This window comes from Mesoplodon densirostris, chromosome 6 (assembly GCF_025265405.1).
Source record: "Mesoplodon densirostris isolate mMesDen1 chromosome 6, mMesDen1 primary haplotype, whole genome shotgun sequence".
Taxonomy (NCBI): Eukaryota; Metazoa; Chordata; class Mammalia; order Artiodactyla; family Ziphiidae; genus Mesoplodon; species Mesoplodon densirostris.
In genome coordinates this window covers 84,079,512-84,093,840 of record NC_082666.1, presented here as the reverse complement: position 1 = coordinate 84,093,840, position 14,329 = coordinate 84,079,512, and the positions used below count along the sequence as shown (strand labels likewise).

General features: G+C 43.1%; 1 protein-coding gene across 3 annotated transcripts in view; it reads left to right on the top strand.

Moving 5' to 3' along the window:
• PRUNE2 (prune homolog 2 with BCH domain) overlaps positions 1-4,073 on the top strand; it is a 280,715-nt gene extending 276,642 nt beyond the window's left edge. For all 3 annotated transcript variants that reach the window (XM_060102342.1, XM_060102341.1, XM_060102340.1), the window contains one exon: positions 1,072-4,073. In XM_060102342.1, coding sequence (XP_059958325.1) covers positions 1,072-1,102 — 31 coding nt within the window. In that variant the 3' untranslated portion in view covers positions 1,103-4,073. The remainder of the gene's footprint in view (positions 1-1,071) is intronic.
• Positions 4,074-14,329: the final 10,256 nt, after the last annotated feature.

Here is a 14,329-nt window from a genome sequence, read left to right as displayed (position 1 = left end):
TAGCCATCCCGGTGGGTGTGAGGTGGCATCTCATTGTGGTTTTGACTTGTGCTTTTTAAATAACAGCTTTACTGAGATAGAATTCACCCATTTAAACTGCACAGTTCAGCGGCTCAGCATTGTCACTGAGTTGTACAACCAACGCCACGATCAATTTTAGAACATTTTCCTCACCTCAGAAAGTAACCCCATCACTCTCCATTTCCCCTGACCCCAAGTCCCTGACAATCACCAACCGACTTCCTGACTACATCTGCCTCTTGGTGCTTCCTGTCAATGCAGTCACATGGCACATGGGCTTTGGGTCTGGCTTCTTTCATTTAGCCTCACGTTTCCAAGGTCATACATACGGTAGCAAGTTTATAACTTTTCACATGTTAGAAACATACTCTTGATGAATTTAACAAAATTTTTAAAACTCCAAGACAAAACATCTGGGGGGAGGAATCAAAGGTGCTATGCATGAAAAAAGGTCAACAGTGGTTTTCTTTGGATGGTGGCCCAAGAGGTGACTTTTAAATTTTATTTTTCTTCATAGTTTTCTGTATTTTTCAAAAAAAACAAACAAACAAACATGTGTTTCTTTTATAATGCAAATTTTTTTAAAAAAAATATTGGAGGGGTTCTGCCATTGTTGTTTTACTGTTTACCTCTTGGTATTTAGCGCTTGTCAGATGTTCCTTATTTCAAGCAGACCATTTTTTTTGCCCCACAAGGAAAGGCCATTTACTAAAAAATAGGTGGATTTCCAAAATGCAATAATATTCCTTATCGTAATCCACTTAAAAGGGAGCCTGCACACAAGCCTTTTGCCCCCTAGGTCGTTTGGAAGGCGTAAAATGCTTCCAGAAAGTTTGGTAAAAGTGAACAGATTCCATATGTTAAAGAGAGCCTTGGCAACTAGGGAAGATTGTGTTTTACCAGATTTGTCTAGTATAAGAAGCATGCATGATTTCTTTTCAGTAAGTCCTTTGAGGAAAAAAAGCAAGCACAGCCCTCCTCAAATCATTACTGTTTCTATTCAGTTTCTCATGTTTCTCATTTCTTTTCTTTTTTTCTTTTTTTCCAAAGTATTAATCTGAAGCTAAAAGAAAAGCCCTAGTTGGCCATGGCTGGAAGAAGAGGATGCTTTTCTGCTTCGTGGTTCTGTTGAAACATATCTACCTGGAAGAGACAGGGCTGATGGTACTTTTTTCCCACTTTGCACTACCTGGTGCCATTCTAAATTTCTAAGGGGAAAAACAGTAAGGGAACTTGTTTGCTCTTAACATGTTTTATGAAATTGTGTGTATTTTCCTATTTTGCCAGTTATGTGCCTCCAAGATTTTAGTTGAACCTCAGCAAGAAAGTAGGACCTTCCATTTCAATATTTCATTAACCCTTGGTGCAGTGGTATTTCGTCTCTTAGACTGGTGTTGACCACTAAGATAACATCAGTCCACTATTCATTGTGAGTGGATTTGTTTCCATAGATTAGCTGGATTTCTCCTTGGTGATCATTTCAGGTTTAAAATACACAGGGCTCAACAGTCCCTAGGAAAGTGGTCCCCACATAACTCTACCTTTAAAATCCTAAGCTTGCTTAAGACAGCCATAAAGTAGACACAGGTGTGACACCACATCAGCTAAGTGCCCACTTGGTTCTTGTCCACGTGAATCGTCTCTTCTAACGTCTCTAAAGGAAGCCAGGCTTTCTAATTCACATCAATTTTATTTTAGTTATCAAATTGGGCATCATGTTTTTTGTGAATTGGTCTTTTTACAAAATCATTTCTCCAGCCTCCACGTTGAGAAACTTAAGGATCAGTGTCCCCATTTCTGATAGCTGTCTGTGCTTCAAGCCATAAACTTAGGTCTTAGCTTAACTTAAACTTAGTTACACTTTAAGTGCCAAGGGTTCTATGTAAGGTGGCCCACTCAGAAATTTATTTGGTAACATTCAGTTATCTGAATTTCTCTCTCACATGCATTATAAAAAGTAATCTGCTTTAACACACTCTAATCACAGGTTTCAAATTAAACATGAGTCTGTACTATCATTTGCAAAATAGTCCTTTATAAGTCTTCATATGCCCTTTAAAACACCAATGTGGTTTAGAACCCGTGGGTGGGCCTCTAGCAGAGCGAGGGGTTTGTAAACCCAGCGCCCCTACCTGTTGCCCTATGGCCTTCGAGTCAAGAATGGTTTTCACACTTTGGGCTGAGAAAAAAAATGTTTTTAATATTTCATGACACATGAAAACTATTCAAATTTCAGTCCCCATAAATAAAGTTTTACTGAAACACGGCCACACAAATTTGTTTACAGACTCTGCAGCTACTTTCGTACTACAGCAGCAGAGTGGCGTAATCGCCATAGACCACGGGCCCACCGAGCCTGAAACACTGACTCTCTTTATAGAAAGCGTTTGCTGAGCACTGTGTCAGCATATCCATCCTTCCCCCTCCCCATTTGTATTCAGATATTGGCTTCTCTAACAGCATGCACAAACGCACAAACTAATTTACTCTTAAGAAAGAGAATTTTGGCATCCACAAGTCAGTGAAACGCATGGCCTGCTGAAAAAGGCAAGGAGTCCTAGCCACGAACCCATGGCTCGGGTTGTGTTTACACGACCCAAAGTGAAGCCTGCTTAGAAGGCCTTTGGCTGTACAGAGAGGCATTGCTGAGTCCTGCCCTTACCCTGGAGACGATTCTCAGTCTTATTACTAATAAGCTATCAAAAATTAAAATGTAGTGGAGAACGGGGTTCCACTGTGGTCTGAGGATGGTAACTGCATCCGGGAGAGCTGTCGGGGACACTTCGAGCCCTGCGTGTCATGAGCTTTGAAATGCTTTGAAGTAGATGTCTTTGCACAGGTGACTGAACTGCCCCGCCCTCATCTGCTTCCCGTGTGCCTCCACCCCCCTTCCAGACGTGCTCTCTTACACACAGGTCAGCTCTCTTTCCTCCATAAGCCCCAGCTATCTATGTCCTCCCCTCGGTCCCTTTCCGCTTGGTATCCCGTTAAACCATTCTTTGGGGTCCTCCTGCCTCACAACACCTGGCGTGTCTGAGAGGAAAACCCCCGGGGTGCAGCCCCTCCCACAGCTCACCTCTCCCTTTGGCAGCCCAAGTTAGGCCTCTCCCAGAACAGAGCAATGACCCGATTTTCCGGTTTGCTCACTGCTGCCCTGGCATAATTAGTCACAATGCTCCCTTTCGCTCAGCCATATTCCATTTTGGAAGAGAAATTACACGGTCCCCCTAGCCACCGGAAGTAATGAAGAATCCGCTGTTCAGCTTAGCGGTGTGAACCCCAGGACACAGAGCTGTCCATAAAGGGCTCTTGTGATAGAGTCAACCAGACAGGAAACAATCTCACCATTCACATTTTCTCTGAACTTGGCCAGCCTGTTCATGGAAGGCTACTCAGGTGGTGTTCTGTTTGGAGCTTCATCTTCCTGTGTGGAAATTATGAGCCATCTTGCTCAATCAGTGATTTTGTTTGGGCTGTTCTACGGGCTGCGTAACCATTCTGATAGGCATCTGCTATTTTATTATCTTAAAAAGACAAATTAATTGCATGTGCTAGAGAAGGGCCACCAAGTAAATTCAAACCAAGTACATAGACGCCTAGAAGAATCCTGAAAAAAAATAATCCCTCAGCAGATATGTAGACAGATGTAAAACATTCACATCATTAACTATCTAGCTCTTGCATTCTGAGCATTCTTGCTTTGGTTCTGACTTCTGGGAACTGTTTGCACTTTTCCTGTAGATTTGTAGTTAAGGGAACCCAGGGGTCATTGGGGCAAAAGCATTGTTTTCCTAAAGTGGCAACTGCTATTCACTTAGCTCCTTGATTAAGAGAAAGAACAAAAACCTGCATAGAAGATATCATCAGGGAGTAAGAAAGTTTGTCTGAGGGCAATAGCTGGGGGCGGAAGAAAACCCGAAGTTCCTGTTGAAGCCATACAGTGTTTTAAGGGATTATCTTCTAAGACAGTGGTCCCCAACCGTTTTGGTACCAGGGTCCGGTTTCATGGAAGACGATTTTTCCAGGGACAGGGTTGGGGGTGGGGTGGGGTGGGGTGGTTTCGGAGGTAATGTGAGCGACAGGGAGGGAGCAATGGGGAGCGGCAGATGAAGCTGCGCTGGCTCGCCCGCCCCTCACCTCCTGCTGTGCGGCCCGGTTCCTACCAGGCCATGGCTGGGGGGCAGGGTTGGGGACCCCTGTTCTAAGACATAACTCCGACATGTATGAGGAAGTCACTACTCCAAGCCTTTGTGTTCTTAAGGCCTTGTTTTAAGTATTCAGTTATGGTACTAAGTTTGCAACCCTCATCTAATTAATCACAATGCCTCTGTAAGTTTGTTCCCTTAGAAACATTTAGATGTGCACAAACTAATCTTTTATATATTTAAAGGTTTTTTTCTACCACATATTGGATTGCTCAGAATAAAGTATCTACTAGACCTTTGTTTTGGTAAATAAATAAATTCTACCTAAATAGTGCAAATTAATAACATAAAGATATGTAACAACACCATATATATACATATATATATATATATATATATATATATATATATATGTATATCCTCTCTGTATAATTCAGAAATAAACATTGATTCCACACACAAGTGATGGCTTTCTTTTTCTGAGTCAGCAAGAATCTATTTCTAGCTTCACTTTGCAGGAGTCTTATCTGGATATCAGTCTGGCTGGGCACTTGGTCCCTGAGGACAGTATAAATTCTGGCTTCCTTGTTACCCAAACATTATTTCCCTTTTCATTTTTGCTTTCCATGCCTCAATGAGCTAAGCTTTCAAAATGTGTGGTTTACCCTCTGGGTAAGCGATTTCTCACTTTGGAAGCATCTCCATGTTTCATGGTTACTTGACTTTGTCCACTTCTCCTTTCTCTGTCTCTTGCCTTTTCATAGCATATGTTTATTTTTTATTTAAAATTCATTAAATGCCATTTTATTTTTAGTTGGTTTTTTTTTTTTTTTTTTTTTTTTACTTTTACAGCCATCAAGTGGTGTTGGGAATTACCACTAAGCTTTTTTTTTTTTTTTTTTAAACCTAATAAACAAATGTGTACCTCTGCTTCTCAGAAAGTTGCTGGAGGAACCAAATGGGAAGTTGCTCTGCAAAAAGTTAGACATGGCACATCCTTATGATCTAGGAATGAGTCCTGGTGAATACTGCCCTCTCTCCAATGAAGAGAAGACTGAGAAGCAATTACAGGCAAATGAAGGGCATGAAACTACAACGTGTGCTGTTAACCTTCACTCTGCTCCCTTCACCTAACTGGTCGTGGGAAGGGAAGGCAGGCTAGGGGAAAGGATGGGTAAAATGGGGGGGGGGGTACACACTATGGTGTATTACACAGCTATTAGAAGCAACAAATTACACATTGATGGAGCAACACAAATCAGGGTAGAGTGGAAGAAGGAAGAACTCAGTATTTACAGCATAGTGCCATTTATGTAAATTCTAAGCCTACACACACACACAATGCTACATATTATACAAAGTCCATGCATATTGAATGACTTAGCACACTCATTAGAGGGAATACAGGGGTAGGGTGAGGACTGGGGACGCAGAATGAAGCTGGGAGTCTAATTAAAAATCAAAATAAACAATAAACCTTTCATAGGCTGAAGTTAAATAAAATGAAAATACCTTAAACTTTCAGCCACATTTCATGGAAAAGCCGTGTTAAGGTGCTTTGGGTCGTCAGGGGTTATTCCCTTCTACAGCTTCTCCTGTCATTGTACCCTTTCCCTGCATTGGCAGCATCAGTGCCGCGGCAGCTGCCAGAAGCCTGCCCTGGGCTACATCACCCTGAACAGTCATGGAGCTTTTAATGAAACTGGTGCCTTCTCACACATCAATCCTCACACAGCGGTAACCTTTATAGAGCAAGGAGGTTGCCCCGTGAAGCTCATTTTCCTAGATTTTCACTTACATCCATTCAAAACAATTCTCTTTAGCCAAACAAAATTATTTCTTTTTGATATGCAACCATTTTAGTGATACTCAGATGACAGACACTACTAATTGTCATCCACTACCTCTCTTGCCTTACTCCCAGTGAGAGACCTGCACCCTTGACACTTAGTCATGCCCTCCTTGTGAAACTCTTCTCCCATAGGCTGGTGAAGTGAATTGTCCTTTTACCCACCCACCCCCATTTTTGTTATCTATTGCTACATAACAAATTACAGTGAATTCTCATTATTTGAGGCAGTTACATCCTATAAAGGCAATGAGAACACTGAATTAGCATGTACTGAACCATTGCTCCTAGAGGAAATACAGGGTTTTAGGTTCCTGTGAGCCTCTGGTCATGTTTCCATCAACTGATCAATACCTAATATTGTTTTACATGTGTTTCTGTTTAAATACACTTTCTTTAATATATACTGTTGACCCATTAACACTGAACTCACAGCCAAATCCTGAATATAACTCATGCCTGAACAAAGCTTATCTAATACAGGAATTTTCTCCATAAGGCACATCACAACACTTAGGAACATTAGACAGCACTTCAACTCTATCCTTGGGGACCATTTTAAAGAGTAAAATTACAGACAAAAATACCAAAAACATGGCACTAAATAGACCATGAAAAGGACGGTTGTTTACGGTATGAGGACTGAGACCAGAAAGCTGAGCCTTGTCTTGTTCAACCTCATCTGGGAGCATGCGCATCAGACAGCTCAGACTTTCACCACTCTGTACGTGTCCATAAATGACCATGAAAACAAGATGAGTATGGATTTGGGGTTACAAATAAGTTTTAGTGAGTAGGTGAATTTGCAATTATGGAATCTTTGAATAATGAAGATCAACTGTAACCCAAGAGTTAGCAGCCTAAAACAACACACATTTATGATCTCAGTTTCTGTGGATTGGAAATCCAGATACATCTCAGCTGGATCCTCCACTTCAAGGTCTCTCACAGGCTACAATCACAGTGTTGGCTCAGAGTCCCTCACAAGACTCCATCAAGAGGGGTGACATCACCAAGATAGTGTCATAACTCATTCCTGACTTTGTTCCCTCTCGCAAGAGGTTCAACTGGGATTGAATCTGCCTCCAAGTTCATTCACATGGTTGTTGGCAGAATTCAGTTTCTCGAAGGTTGTTGATGAACTGAGGGCCTCATTCCTTGCTGGTCATTAGCTGGAGGCTATCCTCAGTTCTCTGCCTCATGGTCCTCTCCAACCTGGCAGCTTGTTTCATTGACATCAACAACAAAGAATTTACTAGCAAGATGGAGGTTACCATTTTTGTAACCATATCACAGAAGCAAAATCCTGCCAATTTTGCTGCATTCTGCCTCCTCACCCCTAGATGTTTAGTATACTTCCGACAAACAAGGACATTCTCCTCATAACCTAATACAATTATCAAAACCAGAAAATTAACATTGAAACATTACTACCATCTAATCCACAGATGCCTTTCAAGTTTCACCTGTTGAAATATATCCTTTAAAGCAAAAGGATCCAGTTCAGAACCACAGGTGGCATTTAGTTGTCACATCTCTTCAGTTTCCTTCAATCTAGAACAATTCCTCAATCTTTCCTTGACTTTCATAACCCAGACACTTAGGAAGATCTCTCACAGTATTCAGTAGAATGTCCCTTGATTTGGGTTTCGGGTTATTCATCTTTGGCATCTATAACTCAGAACTGATTTGTGCTTTTCTCATTGCACCTTTGTGATATTCATTTGAACACCTGAAGATGCTGTCTATAGGGCTCTTGACGGGGACATGTCAAAGAACACAGAGACAGATTGAAGGGGCTCCAACTGGCTAGATTTGGGACAATGTGAGGACCAAAATAAATAATCATGCTAACAGATTATACCCTATTGAATAAAGTAAGATTCCATGAGTTCATATCATTCTGATAGTAATTAGTTAATTAAAATTTTGATGAACAACAGGATAGTTACATACACTCAAAGCACCCACCCCCAAATACCTATTAATTGCAAAAGGAAGAAAGAGTACTTTTATGGGCAAAGAGACTCATAAAAAGCTTTCCTATTTGAAAACTCAATAGAGAAGGAATTTCCAATGATTTCCAACATAAAAGGCATTTGCACATTTTATGTTTAAAATTATTTCCTCACTAGAAAGACAATTTCCAAAAGTTCATACTAGCTATGCATCATTTTCTTATGAACAGAATGAATAAGTTTTATATAGGTTATATGCCATCACTAGAAGTAATTCGTGATCATTTTGTAAAAATTGGAAAATACAGGAGAATAGGAAGACTAGGAAAGGAAAATAGTCTCTCCCTGCTATCACCACCTGAACACAAGCACAAGTAACATTTTGGTAGGAACTTGATGCTTATGTGACATACTCAAGATCAAACAGCTGGTGAATCACAGCACTGGTACGAAAAAGCAGACCAATGGTCCTTGCACATCTGAATTTTTCTGATGGTGGTCACTGATATCTCTCGTTCTAATTGATTTTCTCAACATATAAAATAAAATGGCTTCATTTTCTTTTCTTCTTACAGGAAGGATATGTGCTTATTGAAAAATAAACAAAATAGAAAGTATAAAAAAGTGGGTAAAATCACCCAGTCTTACCACTTAATCACACCACTATTTATTAACACATTATAATACATTTATCTGGAAGATCTTTCCAGATGTATCTTTATAAATTTTATATACATGTAGAGATAGAGAAAGAGGCAGAGTTTGTGTTCTGATCATCTTTCCATGTCCAAAAATCTTTCTGATGATTTCCTAGAAGTAGTATACTTCAGTTGAAAAAAAATTTTAATTGTTGACAAATATTGCTAAACCACCTAAGGAATGAGTATACTCATTTAGACTATCACAGCATGAGACTGCATTTCTCCACATGCTGTCAAAGATAAATAGAGTCAGATATTAGTGAAAATGGTTAAGGACAGATTTTAACAAGTAATATGCTATTGCAGTAGAGAAGGAGGTTCAGGGTAAACTGAAGTCAACGTTGATTTATACAGAGGTGACTGGGTGTTTTAAAGGGAAAATGAAAGAGGAGAGGGGAGGCGGAGCTGGGGGCTCAGTAGAGTCAGGAAAGTGAAAAATCATGATTAGCACAGCTGTGTCTGCTAGCTGGCAATTACTGAAGCTACAGTTCTATCCTCCCACAGAGACTGGGGAACAGGCCCTACCCTTCCTGATGATTACATTTTAATGGAATGGCTATCAGGTCCTTTAGAAAGACACTCCTGAGCTGTAGGGGACAGTATATACCTCAAAGGGACAGAGGAAGGATTCACAATTGTAAGCCCTTTTTATTAAATGCTCCAAGAAAGGGTGTGCAGGGGCCAATAGTCAGTCTGACTAACCTGGATGGCAAGTTGTTTAAAATGTTAAACAAATTTAAAGCTACCACTCTCCTGAGGATATATATTATCCAGGTGGTTTTTAAAGGAAAATGAGAACCATATATAAAAGGAAAAGAGTACTCTCTTCTCACTTGCTAAAATACAATATTTTAAAAGTTAAAAACATGACTTTCATAAAAATATGAAGTGAACGTGTGTCAAAGATTTATTCAACTCACTAATTAATTATGTTAATTAAGATGTTAAGACCAGTTAAATGGATAAAAACCAGTGCTATATATAGTGTATCAGGAATGATCAAATGAATTTGCTGATAGATGCATAATCAGTTACTATCCGACGAGGCAATAACATGCAATGTTTGCAGTTATCATTTCTATCAGTGGGGATCAATTGTTATCTCTATGGAATGATATTCATTTCTGGGGAAATGACCTCCATTCTTCAGTCTCAGGTGGCGTATGCAACTGCCCCTCCACAAACCCACTGTCCAAGATGGGCATGTGCCCCAGGCCTAGTCAAAAAGGAGCACTGCGTTCCCTCAGTGAGAGATTCAGACACAGATGCGTGACCCAACGGGAGGCCGAAAGACACAGTAGGACTTTACTGGGACTTTTGTGAGAGCCTCTGCATTTTCAGAGGCACTTGAACCTGGAGCGTTTCGGTCTGAACTCGCTGCCAGGTGTCCTGGTATTACATAAAGCCTGAAAAGGCAGAAGTGTAGAAGGATGGCAACAAACAAGAGAGGACAACGGCATCCTGATGACTTGAATTGCGCCCCTGCGTCTACCCTGCTTCCCAGGCTTCTCAGTTATCGTCAGTGTATTTCCTTCTTTTTTGTTGTTATATTAAGCCAAGTAAATTCATCCCTCACAATATAATAGGGTTCTCCAGCCCTGGCTTCTTCTGTGCTAGCCCGCTAAACATATATTCACTTTTCTGTGCTCCAATTTCCCTTCTATCAAAGGAACAAACAATACCTATAAAGAGTTGTAAAGATGAAATATATAATAAATCTAAACATAACATAATATACTTTTACAATGCTGAGGCAAAAGAAATATCACATAACTTAATTTTCCTAAATTAAATTCTATCTAATCGTTACCTCCCATTACTAGGATGAGAACCCTCCCCATATCAGTCATCACTGGGTGTTCTTTAACTCTTTAGTGCTACAAATCTGTCAACAAAAATTTACCAAGGAAAGACTGTTTGGTCTTTGGTACATCATGGTTGCCACTGGGATGTTTATTGTACAAGACCACATATTCTATCCAAAGGCAGGTGACTCCACAACCTCTTTACCACTGGGGGATCTGGCGACTTCCATGCAGCTCCTGAGACTAAGCTGTAGATCACAGAGCCCCAGCAAATACATCAGTTCACCCATCAGAAGTCCTACTGCCTGCTAGGACACCTGCATACAAGACATTGATGCTTGTAGATTCCTCTGCCGACTTTCTCTCAAGCCCCTGGAGCTAATCTTTCAACCCAGTGACTCCATCTCCCTCCAGATTATCTCCACCCCCTGAGGAACACCCAGCTAAATTCACTTCCCACACAAGAGCCTGGATAGCGTTCTATAACAGATGCCCTGTGACTTCTGATCTGGGCTGGGAAACACACAGAGCAATTAACAGCCTGTAGTAGGCAGCCTCCAAGAGGACTCTTCCGTGGTCCCCACCTCCTGGTATTCAAGCCCTTGTGCAATCCTCTCCCCTTGAGTGTGGGCTGGACCTAGTGACTCATTCCTGACAAACCGAATACAGCGAAAGTGATAGAATGACACTTCCAAAATTAGCTTATAAAACCACAGTAACGTCTATCTTGTTTGCTCTCTCTCTCTTTCTCCCTCACCGCTCTGAGGGAAGCCAGAGGCCAAACTGTGAGCTGCCCCACAGAGAATCCCACGTGGCGAGGAACTAATATCTAGGACCACAGCCAGAAAGGACCCAAGGCTTGCCAAAAGCCACGTGAATGAGTGTGGAAGCAGATGGATCCTCCCCAAGATACGCCTTGAGATGACTATAACCGAGGCCAAAAGCTGGAGCTCGGCCTTGTGAGGGACCCTGAGCCAGCTACGCAGCTGACGCCTGACTGACCAAAACTGTGAGATCATAAACGTCGCTGGCTTTAAGACACTAAGATTTGGAATCATTTGTTACTCAGCATCAAATAATTAATATGCCACCATTAAGACCAGTAGCCCAGAATTTCCTGGAAAAGAAAGTAAAGTTACCTTTTCCTCCTTTTCAAAGTCTATCCTGGCAGGGACTAGGGAACAGCAATAAATAGCCTGGTAACTGACCCCATGACAACCATTACCTGAAGCAATATGATAGGTCTAACGAGAATCTCCATAGAGGAAAATTACCACCTTAGGGCACTGACAGTCCCTCCAATGGAAAGAAGGAAGAGAGCCTGAGGTTCAGGGTAGGGGCGGGGAGGCAGTGGCTATGTCCCCCGACTGCCCACTGGGGTCCCTAAAGAAACCCAGATCTGTTCCTGTGGCTGTGAGCAAGTAACAAGTTTCAACTTGGGTGCTCGGGGTTAATGGCATTTCTAGATGACAGTCTTCAAGGGATGGAACTCCCTTCCCTGTCCTGGAATCCTGCCCTAAACAGGGAGATTCTGGTGCAGTTCCAAAAATTAAAGCCTGCCATGAAGACTGCCTCTGGGAACAGGAGGCCCTTGCACAGCTCCGGACACAGAGAGAGTAGCTTGTGGTCCAAGAGGCGGGCTTCTGGGGACTCAGTGACCGTCTCTACCATCACGGTATCAGAATATTCGTGCACAGGGTGCCCCTGACCCTAGGTGTGGGCAAGGCCTGGTGTGTAGAATCCCGGGGAGCCCCACTGCCTTTGTGCTCAATGTCAGTGACACCTGCAGAAACCCAAGCCTATACAAGATGAATCACGGAGCCTAGATTAGCACCACACCGTGAGCCGCGGATGTGGACAAAACGCGTTTGAAAGTGTTTTCTGGTCAAGTATGTTCTTATCGTTCCACCGTTATTGAGCAAACAGCTTTCCATGTGGGCAAGAGTCGGGAAAGGGGAGGGAAACCCAGTGCTGGAAGCAGAGCGAGACTGAGGCATCTCTCCTGGATGCTTCTCCCTTGCCACCTGCGACGGGTCTTGTACTATCCCCCTGAGTACGGAAATCCTGTCTGACTGCGGAGAGAAGCAAAGATTGGGATCTGGTAATGACTTCCTAGGGGACCCAGGGCCAGCGTCTGAGGTGTGTTAAGCCACCAGCTCACCTTTGGTGAGCGTGTGGTACATGAGAAAGATCACTGACATGAGAGTCACATCCCCTTTCTCTAGTCCTGGCTTTTCGACCTAATGGGTGGGTGACTAAACATCTCTGAACTTCAGTTTGGAAAAATCGAATTAAATGAGGAGATTTCCAGTTTCTGGTCCAGTAGGTAAGGAGCTTGGAAGTTGTGTCTCCTGTCCACACAAGAAAAAAGATGAACAAACTGCAAACTAATAACTCCTCTTATCTCCCCCAGAGAACTGAGGTCGTAGGCCAAACACCTGCCTCCAAAATTAAAGGGACCAACAGGTGTACACAGAGAGTCATAACGTACCAGAGCAGAAGCCCCGGGGCAGAAACCTCCAAGGGAACCAGCACCAGGGTAGGGAAATCGAAACTATAACCGACAAACTGCTGGAGACTGAGTGTGGACAAGTCTGAGAGTTAGAAGTTCTGAGGAGGGAGCAGTCCTAGGGGGACCCTCCCCTTTTTTGAGTTTTACCTCTAGGAGCATCATTAAATTTTCACAGTGAAGACAGGAGAAAAATTCCCTAGTGCTTCCAGCAGGAGGAAGGGGAAAGGAGCTGTTTTTACTTCTGCCCGGAACATTTCATTTTACAAAGGACTGCCTCCAAGGGTTTTACCAGAGCTGGGAGATGGAAAATATTAATATCCAGTCCCCTCTAAGCCTTCCTGTTTCACCTAAGAGGGGGAAAACAATGAAACTGAGAAGCACTGGTGAAGGTCAGCCAGGAGCACAGGCTCACTGAAGACTGAGACCTAATCATAGGACCACAGAGCACTTCCTTCCTCCCAGCGCCCCCTGCCTCCCCACCGCATCACAGGGCTCCTGGATAACGGGGGGATGTGATGGAAAGAAATGAGCGTCTCAGGAAAGAGTTAAGAAGTCTCTAGGGAAACCCAGAGACAGTAAGGGAGACAAAAACAAGGACGCCAGAGGACAGGGAGCCTCTCACACCTACAGCCACAGCAAACAGTAAACACAGCCTAACCCCTGGCCAGACCAACATAAACCCTCACTCAGCTCCTTTTACCCAGTACATCATGCCCAGTTTTCAACCCCAAACCGCAAGGCATCCTCAAAGACAAATGAAACAAGGGGTGTGCAATATTATAGACTAGATGAATAAAGGCAGAAATGAATCTTTCTATACTTTAAGGTGGTTTGCTCTCTAAGCCTGCCCCACCTGATAGGAGCTAAAGGTTGCTTTTCTAGGGCCATTATCCAGAAGCCAGAGCAGGTGAACAGCCTGTGGACGGCAGGATGAGCTGCGCTACCCTAACCTCTCCAGCCCTCTGAGCATGAAGGACCGTGCTGGCAGATGGCCCCAGCGGTTTGTTCATGGTACTTTCAGGCTGTGGACCTGAAGGTTGGCCTTTGGCTTAGCCTGGAGCTTGAGACCTGAGCCCACCTGCCCATGGCCTGGAATCAGGATCCCAGAGTCTAGCCAGCCTGGCTCCAAGAGGGCCTCCGTGGCCCTAGAGAGATGGGCCTGGGGTGGGGGTTCATGAGTTGGTACCTAGGCCAGGGTCACCTGCTTCCCCCCCAGGGTCAACAGCTGGACCCTGTTCTTCCTGTGCCAAGAGCCCCTAGGTTTGGGGGACACAAGGCAGTAGTGGAGGCTGCCCGGGCTGGGCCCTTCCCCTCGCCCCCCTGCTGTTCACTGACTAA